General features: G+C 43.9%; 1 protein-coding gene across 1 annotated transcript in view; it reads right to left on the bottom strand.

Moving 5' to 3' along the window:
- Positions 1–905, bottom strand: part of cux1a (cut-like homeobox 1a) — a 282358-nt gene extending 281453 nt beyond the window's left edge. The window contains 1 exon segment of the mRNA XM_083781531.1: positions 224–905. Coding sequence (XP_083637657.1) covers positions 224–286 — 63 coding nt within the window. The 5' untranslated portion in view covers positions 287–905.
- Positions 906–10780: the final 9875 nt, after the last annotated feature.

Here is a 10780-nt window from a genome sequence, read left to right as displayed (position 1 = left end):
GGCTTCCCCACAACACAACACAACACAACACAACACGCCGGGACTAGAGAATATTACTCCAACTCCTCCAGCACCGTTGCAGTCAGTCAGTCAGTCAGTCAGAGAGGGGGGCTCCAGAGCCCCGGAGCCCCCGAGCCATGCACGGCTCCGCTCCACGCACAACCACCGCCACCACCACGCACATGGAAGGGAAGGAACAGGAAGGGAGAAAAAAGGAGCTGACCTGGAGCTGCTGTAAATCAAAGCGCCTCCAATATTGAACCATCGATCCCGCATTGGCCGCCATCTTGAGACATATTGAGCCGGAGTGAGAGGCTGATAGAGAGAGAGAGAGAGAGAGAGAGGGGGGAGAAAGAGAGGGAGAGAGAGAGAGAGAGAGAGAGAGAGAGAGCGAGAGAGGGGCTGGATGTCGAGCACTAGGACGAAGGAGGGGGAGCGCCACGTAAAACACGGAGCTGGAGCTATTGAAGTCAAAGCCGCGGCTTATTGAACAACACACACACACGGCTGGCTGTGTGGAATGGATCTATCGACCGGGAACCTGTCATATTGAATATAGAGAGACCGAGGAGGAGGAAGAGGAGGAGGGGGCTCCATAGCAGCCAAAAACACGGGATGGAGTTCCCACTTTAAGATAAACTTTACCAGGCATAGCCTACAGTTAGTTGGATGTGGTGTTTTTTTTTAATGCCGAAGTGTTTTGATTTTGATTTTTTTTTAATTTGTATTTTTAATTTGAGGTCTTTTTCTTTTTTTTCCTTTCTTTCCCCTCTTTTGTTCTCTCTTGTTTATTTTTGTCCCTTTAGCCTCTATTAGTCATGTTGTATTTAATTTGAGGTTTATCGCAAACAAAATGCGTTTTGCTCTCGCCTCTTGACAATAGCCAATAATAAACCCATATAGTAAGTATAGGCATGGCTGGCTGTCCGCGTTATTCAGAAACAGACTTACTGTATTGTAATCTTACTCATAATTATTTGCATAACGTATTGCGATTGCTTTCTTATTAGCATATTTATGTATAGACTGGTTAAGTGCACTTGCCAAGTAGCCTACCATATAAATACACTTTTATACGTTTGAGCCTTTTACCCACGTTTTTGGTTTTGATCAGTTTTGATCTAACATCGATGGGTTGTCAATCGTATAGGCTACTGTATGGAGCTAACCGTCTCCGTCTGTGACTGTGAAATGCTTAAGATTCACCCAACTATATGTGTGTATAGAGTTTCATATTTCCAGATAGGCCTACTGTATCAGATTGATATAGGCTAGCCTACTCATTGGATAGCATAGTGCAGTCTATTCAATTAAATAGACTTCACTCTGAGTCTCTATGTTATGTGTAAGTGGTTCCCAAACTTTTTCATGTCAAGGACCCCCAAATTGACACTAATTAGCCAGCGGACCCCTTGAAAAGATATGCCAAGGACCCCCGTGAGAGAAGTGATTCTCAACCCCTTTAATTTCAACTTCAAGGACCGTCAATTTAATGCATTAGTCTATGGACCCCCATTTTACGGCATTTCTATCTCTCGGACCCCCAATTTATATTGTAAAATTAATGTTAATTTAACTCTGAGAGGGTACAAATGGAACCAAATTGACCCATTTGTACACTCTCAGAGTTACAGTCCATTTGGTTCCTGACTATCATTTAGCTGGGGACCCCCTGTAACTCCCTCAAAAACCCCTGGGGGTCCCCGGACCCCACTTTGGAAACCACTGCTGTAAACAACAGACAATGGCTTGTAGAACAGCACTGGCCTACTTGGGCAGTGTGTTGAACTTGAACTTGGGGAACAGCGCCTCTCTTGGTATGACTCCAGAATTGCCTGCATGCAACCTTGCAGACAGCTCTGTGTGTGTGTGTGTGTGTGTGTGTGTGTGTGTGTGTGTGTGTGTGTGTGTGTGTGTGTGTGTGTGTGTGTGTGTGTGTGTGTGTGTGTGTGTGTGTGTGTGTGTGTGTGTGTGTGTGTGTGTGTGTGTGTGTGTGTGTGTGTGTGTGTGTGTGTGTGTGTGTGAATATTAAAGTACAAAAAGTAAGAAAGTAGGCTACTAATTATGCAGAATGTCCCATTTCACAAATTTCCAAACGTATAAAATGTCTTTTGAAAATAGCAGATCTACAAGCTCACAATGCACTCATACACCCTGTCTGGTGTATAGGGTGTAAAGAGACTGTTCACATATACTGTAGTGTTCTGCACAGTATTGTAATAGGCTATTTTAATGTACAGTAAGGGTATATAAATACATTACCCTATACTAGGCCACACTGTAATCCAAGTGTTTCAGTGTATCAGACAGACCTACATGGCAGCCAAGGCTATATAGGCTATGCTGCCGAGTTTCAGCCATAATTTGGTCAATGTCAAATTTGCGGTGAACCGTGCTGCAGCCATCTGAAACGGTGTACATTTGTTTCTTTTCCCGTGATCTCTGTTTCCTGTTATAAGCGGGCGAGAGATTGCTGGGAATCAATGTCACATGGGGGGGGGGGGGGTAACAAGAACCATCTGACGGCCATATTGAAATCCCATTCACCCCAACAACACGGCAACACAGGAAAAGCAACAGGCCCTTGCCTCCTTTTCCACACTCACTTAATGCATGTAACTGCATTTTAACGTCCCCCCGCACACACGAGCGCAGCTATAGCTCACAAAGGGGAATGGGATGCCTGTAAACCGATGGGGTTTATAATCCTTCCCTCAGACGGCCAGGCAGGCAGGCCTGCACGGCCCAGTAAATCATTTGACGGAGGGGAAGAGTGGAGAGAATGAAAACGCCATCAGGTGAAACATCTGAGGAAGCCATTACTGAGGTCCACCTCCTGCTACATCGGTGTATGGGAGGTTGAGGTCAGCTCCAAGAACATGCAGCTGGACCACCTACAACACAGGGTTCTCAAACCTTTTCGTGTCAAGGACCCCCACATTCACACTCATTATAGCCTTGACCCCCATTAGAAAATATATACGCCAAGGACGCCCATAAGAGAAGATTGTTTCATGGCTCTAGCAGTGATTCTCAACCAGGTTGATTTCAAGGACCCCAGGTTTGACCTGAATTAGGCTACGGTCCTTTTAACCCATTCTGACCTGAGATCAGATTCATACGAGGTTTCCAACTGGACACACACTGGTCTGATGAACCCATTCTGACCTGAGATCAGATTCTAAAAATGTCAGTCGTTCTTCGATTTTTCAAAAATAGCAGACCTACAAGCTCGTATCGCGCCACTCGGTGGCGCGATATGAGCTTGTAGATCTGCTATTTTTAAATAGCTAAAGCATAACATGATGCTGACACCAAAATGGGTGCCCGGTCAGAATGGGTTCAATGTAATGGCATTTCTATCTCTGGGACCTCAATGTATATTGTAAAATCAAAGTTAATTTAACTCTGAGAGTGTACAAATGGAACCAAATGTGTACACTCTCTGCGTTACAGACCCATTTCGTTCCTAATTATCATTTAGCTATGGGAACACCCTTGAATTCTCTCAAAGACCCCTAGGGGTCCCTGGACCCCACTTTGGGAACCATGCACTGACCTAGAACACATGGTTCTATGTTCATGCCAAGCACTAAGCAGTGTTGATTTAGTTTTAGTCTTTTGAATAAAGCTTCATTTAGATGTTGTCATCATCGGAAATGCTTTAGTTTTAGTCGACTAAATATCATAAGATTTCAGTCGACTACACTTTTTGGCAGGCCTTGATGGCATCGTACAGTATAATGCCTGATTTTACACTTGGTTGCATGCTGAAAATGGCCGGTCTACAAGCTCACAACATGCTGTGAGGTGCTGCAGTGACCTTGTAGATCTGCTTTTTCCAGAGTGCAACACCAGAGCGCACGGTTGCTACTGGATCTCTTCTCCACACTAGTCCATCCGTAACATTTTAGTCTAGTTTTTATCTGTTGACGAAATTGTCAGTATATTTAGTCTTTTTATGAATGTTTTTCGTCAAAGTTTTAGTCGACAAAATCAACACTTATGCCAAGGACCTACAAATTGATACATAGGATATATGGCAGCGCACCCTTGTTGAGCCAGGGACCCCCATAAGACAACATTTGTGTTGTTAGATAGATAATCATTTTACAACCGTCTATCCAGGTTGTTCCGTCTATTCAACCCAACTTATTGTACTGTATACATGCACTTTTTTAAAGTAAAAAAAGAGGTTAGCTATAGCTGCTGTTTTTGGACATTTTTGGAAAAATCCATACAGTTTGAGAACTACAGATTTAAAGGGCATTTGTAGAATGGGTCCGGCTTAATTGCAAGTGTCTTTAAGAGGCAAAGAAAAAGTGCTGTGAATTTCCTGTTTCTCATACAGTAGGCTGAGGGCATAGCGTGTGGTAATCGTGTGCTGTTGTTGCACCACAGAGAGAGAGAGAGAGAGAGAGAGAGAGAGAGACAGACACAGAGAGAGACAGAGAGACAGAGAGAGAGAGAGACAGGGCTGTGTGTTGGTAGTGAGGAGCTGAGCAGCATGCAGGAGGAGAAGATGGGATCCCCAGTTCCCCACAGGCCCCTCCGGTTCTCTCCTCTCGTCAGTAAGAGGCCCTACAGGGACCGGTTCTCTCCTCTCGTCAGTAAGAGGCCCTACAGGGACCTCTCACTCCAGCGCACACTGTCCCACTGGCAATTTGTTTTGTTAAACCCACCACCAACACACCACTGCACCATTCAAAAACAAAAAAAAACATCTCTCCATTTCCTCTCTTAACTCCCCTCCTTCCCTCGGTTCCAATCTCGCTCTCTGCCCCACCACCAACCCCGACTCCTCCATTCATTCTGGGTCCTCTGGGGAGCCCAATTAGGGCCGCGTTCGCTCGGTCTCTAGCTCCCACACACATAGATAGATCTAGCCAGAAGAACTCCCCACTTCTCCGTGTCATCTTATTTAATCAAACAAGGGGCCCCCTCTGGAGGGTTCTGCTTGATTTAAGAAGTCTGTGGCGCGCTGGATGCAATTTTAATTAAGGTAGCCTATAGCCTTTTTAGAAGACACAAGCAATGAGCGGGGAGGAGAGGATGCAGCATGCAGCACGCGTGCGCACACATGCATGACGTGCACGTGTGTGTGTGTGTGTGTGTGTGTGTGTGTGTGTGTGTGTGTGTGTGTGTGTGTGTGTGTGTGTGTGTGTGTGTGTGTGTGTGTGTGTGTGTGTGTGTGTGTGTGTGTGTGTGTGTGTGTGTGCGTGTGTGTGTGTGTGTGTGTATGTGTGTGTGTGTGTGTGTGTGTACAACAATGCAGCTTGCTTGCACATTTACCTGACATTCAAACTTTACACACAATCAGCACACTCTACATTCTACAAGTTTGGTCAGGGATCGAACTCTGAGTCTCAGATAGGACATGAACCTTATGAGTGTAAGCCTATAGAGAATGAACTCTGGATGATGTTGTATCAACATATAATAAATAGTAAGCCTAGTTCAAGGGGTGTGAGCACATCATTTATGACCTGATCTTCAGCTGAACACACATTTCTGCTGAGCAACGAGGTCGTATGACAAAGCGCACATTAGCCCTTATAGTGCAGACAACGTGGCCTATTGAAGAGATCACAATCATCACTAATCACAAGGTATAGAATTTCATGGACAAGTAGCATTTCATGGACAAGTAGCTCCTCTGTGAGGAGTCAATGCCGAGAGTAGGCCTACACTGCCATCTAGTGGTTTAGTGTGAGTAAACGGATGAGAACTTGTTAAAGGACTGTACATGTATTTAAAAAAGGGGGAACACACACACACACACACACACACACACACACACACACACACACACACACACACAGTGTATATATATCCCCCATTATTGAGATAAGGGACAAAACTTTTTTCAAATCAGATTTCTTTTTTTTAAAGACACATTCAAATCAATTTGACACAGGTCTCAACTACCAATCTTGAGAAAGGAACCGGTTTTTCGCATAACATTTATTTCTAAAATGGGGCACTTATGCACTGATTCATGTCAACTCCGTCAGACACACTAAAATCCCTTTTATTTTAATTTGATAATTTCAACAATAATATAAAGTGCTCAGTTATCTTATAATGGCTTTCAGTAAGTAATCAAGTTAAGTAATACAATTATTTTAATATTGTTTTGTTCCAATATCACACTATTATGAAATATCCAATTTCTCAAATCCGTCATTTCAACCTTTATTTTCAATATTATAACATGAAAACCATGTAAAAAAAAACAAAAAAAAAGCATCATTACGTATCATTTCAGTTGGTGTTTCAATACATAAGCACAAAGGATTTGACATCGAATCGTCTATTTCTTTGGCAATTAACAAAAACATCACAGGACCAACGTCTGACGGAGTCGACGAACATCTGACGGAGTTGACAAGTTGAACTGATTTAGGTTCTAGACCACCTAGGATCTTGATTCTGGTGACTAATCCCACATTTTCAAGGATGAGGAATACAGTGGTACTATTTATATTGGCCATGTGACCATGGCAGCCATTTTTAAAATGGCCACCACCTGCTGTTATTTTACAATAACTGAAGTTCTACACCACGTAGGATCTTGATTCTGGTGACTAATCCTACATTTTCAAAGAGGAGGAATACAGTTGTACTATTTAGATTTATCCTGTGACAGTGGCAGCCATTTTCAAAAATGATGGACCTGCTATTATTTTACCAATTTAGTCAGGGAATATTATCAGAATAATGTCAAATCTGTGAATAAATTTCTTACCAAGAATTTTCTTCACCAATGTGTTTGTAAAGGTGTCTACTAACATATCCCACATTGGTTTCTATTGAACCACCCTAGGGGAATTTTTGACAGCTGCTGAAAGTTGGGTACCATACCAAGTGGCTATGGCCAAACTAGGGAGTCTATATGGCCAAACTAGGGGTCAAACCCCTTGGGCTAAATTCGGCCATATATCCACTTGCCCAAATGTGCCAAATGTGCTGACCTCATTTTGTGATGACGACTATGGCCATTTTCAGCCCAAGGAGTGTTCTTCGTGCATAGCTAATGCTTGAAATGCATTCAGAATCATGAAAGCTCCCTAGTTTGACATGTCACATGCTACTTAAAGCATAATGAACATTTTGCCTTATATAGGTTGCTGATGGTACCCCAACTTTCAGCAGCTGTCAAAAGTTCCCCTAGGGTGGTTGAATGGGATATGTTAGTAGACACCCTTACAAACACATTGGTGAAGAAAATTCTTGATAAGGGTTAGGGTTAGGTTAGGGTTATTACCAGATTGTATTAATATCCCCTGACTAAATAACTCATCTTCTAGACCACCTAGACCCGACTTCACCAACAGAGACCCGATTGACACCTAAACAACAAGTTTGGACAGCCCCACCAATTAGTGTTACGGAAAATAGCAAGTGTCTACCCTAGGCCCAGACGGAGACACAGAACTTAGATGCGGCTCACATGTTGCACGACTCCTCAACAAGCTGCCACCAGAGATGAGAGCTGAATTCCGCCGCACAATGCTCTGCGGCCCAGGAGCAACCAACACCATGTTGGAGTTATCTGAGTGGTTGAAGCACGAGTCCTAGCCATATAGCCTGTGCAAAGGCAAACACCTTGAAGACCTGCTTGAGGTGAACAGTGAGCAGTGAACAGTGAGCGAAAGACTGAAGACAGAAGATCTGCCTTCAGGACTATCAGGCAGGATGTGCAGACACTGAAGGCATCAGTGTCGTTCTGTGTCCCCAGCATGTCAACCATTAGCAATGTTACCAAATCAAATGAGCCTTCACCTCAAGTCACCTGGGGCTGGCTGAGCAATCGTATCCTGTATCTAGCCTCACAACTAAATACAGACACTTGGCCAGACTGCCGTTTGAAAGGGTCAAACCCTTCATCCTGATTGGGGAAGACCACCCCACCTAATCACACCAACCGAACAAGTGAGGTTGGGGCCTCCAGGTGGGCCAGCAGCCATCTGCACAAGACTGGGCTGGACCCTGCAGGAAAGCAATCTCCAGCCAAGACAATATAAGTTGACTATAACAGAGCCCCAGAACACAGAGCTCATGAGAAGGATGGAGAAACACTGGCAGGAGGCCACCAATATACAACGCCACACTGCAGTGGCCAGTGAAGTCAAACTGTGCGTCTGTACCTGAAAGGGACAAGTCAAAGGCCAGAAAGCCCACCTCCTTTTAATGTCCTGTCAGTAGCAACTCAACCTGCACCTGAAATAAGCCCTGACCCCTCCCAGAGAAAGTTCATCCTTGAAATGATTAGTCGCCAGAATCAAGAAACTTGGTGGTCTAAAACTTGAGTTATTGGTAAAATAACAGCAGGTTGGTGGTCATTTTGAAAAACAATGGCTGCCATGGAGACAGGACAAATCTAAATAGTACCACTGTATTCCTCATCTTTTAAAATGTATTATTAGTCGCCAGAATCAAGATCCTAGGTGGTGTGGAACTTGAGTTATTGCAAAATAACAGCAGGTGGCGGCCATTTTGAAAAATGGCTGCCATGGTCACAGGGAAAATCTAAATTGTACCACTGTATCCCTCATCCTTGAAAATGTAGTCTTAGTCACCAGAATCAAGATCCTAGGTGGTGTAGAACTTGAGTTATTGTAAAATAACATCAGGTGGAGGCAATTTTGGAAAATGGCTGCCATGGTCACCACGAGACAAATCTGTGATGGCCCTATAGCCAAAAATGTTCCTTAAGGCATGCTCTAACTGTGTGCCAAATTAGAATACGTCCCATTATTCAAAAACTATAATTTTATTGTTTTAGGAACACTTTTGTCAACTCCGTCAGATACATGTCAACTCCGTCAGACACGAAACCTGACGGAGTTGACGTCTGACGGAGTTGACAAAATGGCATTCGTTTTCATCTTAACCCTCTGTAGTAAAATGTAGCCATTTTGTTTTTTCTTCAGTTGTTAGCTAAACCTAACCCTAAACTAAAATACTAGACATTATTTTGGAATTCTTAACAAAGATCATAAGAATGTCCTGACGGAGTTGACATGTAAAAGCTGTGACCACATTGATATCAACATTGTTTGTTTAAACATAATGTTGAGGATGTAAAATATAATAGTTGTCCCTGCACCCTGTAGTCCCTCTCTATAGAGCGTCGCAGTCCCTCCCCCTTTCAGAATGACGAGTGGCCCAGGAAATGAATTGCAATGCATTTTACCCATAGGCTTTTCTTAAAGTATTTATTTAAAGACGGTTACGCCGCGGACAAAGCCAACTCGGATCGTGACAAATCATGACAATGAACACAATATTTTGGGCCGATTAGAAAGAAGAAAATAAAGGCAGGAGACAACACTATTTGTTTTGTTTTTCTTCTTATAAATTGAGATTCATTTCCTGGGCCACTCGTCGTTCTGAAAGGGGGAGGGACTGCGACGCTCTTTGGGAAGGATTAGCCTGCCCTACACAAAGTGACAGTCACAGCTGTTATTAATTAATGGTCTTGATTGCCTATGCGGTCAAGTTATAAGGTGAAATCAAAGGCTCACCGTCTTACATAGCTGCTGCTGCCACGTGCCTGGCAATATGCACATGACTTCATGGAACAAGGAAAGGACACACATTGTAGTTTTGCTGGTCAAATTAAGACAAAGGTTATTAAGACAATTCGAGAAGTAGTAAGGAGTTGCGCTCTCTCTCTCACTCTCTCAATTATATACTTCTCCAGTACAGCGGTGCAGGACCGAGAGAGTGATATGTGCAGGATGGACTATAGTAAACATTAAATACTTTTCCCCTCTCCTGTATAAACATCGGGACATTGGATTAAACATTTCCGGTGTCGGGCATCGGCACCCAAAATGACCGATACATCTTTGAGACCGACGGACCGGTCTGGCTCTAGTTCTGTTCATCAATAGCATGGACCTATGGCGAGAGAGGACATGATCACCTCCCTGATAGTAGCTACCAGGTGAACGGTCACTGCCTTATCCTGAGGAGGGTCACCACCGGCATGGTGATATAATGTACTATGACCTTGTTCAAGCGTATCGGGGATCGGCACCTATGACTCCTGTCCTCTCCCGATCCTAGAGAGTTCTCTAGGTGGAAAACAGCATTGGAAGGTACATTCCCTTCAAACACACCAGAAGGCTTCAAATTTAGGATACTGTATGACCACCTCCAGTTGGTAGAAGGTGAAGGGTACACCACCTCGGCTCATCCCTTCTCCAGTTGGTAGGTGGGCTGGTTGTTTGATAGTTGAAGGGTACACCAACTCTGCTCATCCCTTCTCGGATACTATGGCGGCACTGGAGGACAGGTTTGGGAAGGCTCATCGAATGGCACTTCAGCATATCAGCAAGTGGATTAATGGACCCAGTATCCGATGAGATATGGAGGAATTTAGGATGTTTGCCTTGAAAGTACGATCATTGGTGAGAATGTTAACACAACTGGGAAGGGAAGGAGAGGTGGAATTGAAATACGGGTCTCAAGTTAATTAACTCCTGCAGAGACTATCACCCCAGAGTTAGTGTCGAAGTATCCTTGAGCAAGGTATCCTAATTTCTCCAGATGTGCAGGTTGGTGCCTTGCATGGAGTCAATGTTCTGGAGTTTCATCTACTCTAAACGCGTCAATATACCGTCCCTCTTGGACCTGTCAGAATGGATGGAGATCGAGATGAAAGTAAAAGCTGATAGACCACAAGTCCGGGTTCATCTGGACCAAATTAGTCCAACAAGGGGTAACTCCCGCAGAAATGACCATGAGCATAACCGGAGACAAACAGTCA

The sequence above is a fragment of the Protomyctophum parallelum genome, assembly GCF_964188405.1.
Source record: "Protomyctophum parallelum genome assembly, chromosome: 1".
Taxonomy (NCBI): domain Eukaryota; kingdom Metazoa; phylum Chordata; class Actinopteri; order Myctophiformes; family Myctophidae; genus Protomyctophum; species Protomyctophum parallelum.
The sequence above is the reverse complement of the archived record's forward strand: the minus strand, read 5'-3'. Positions and strand labels throughout refer to the sequence as shown.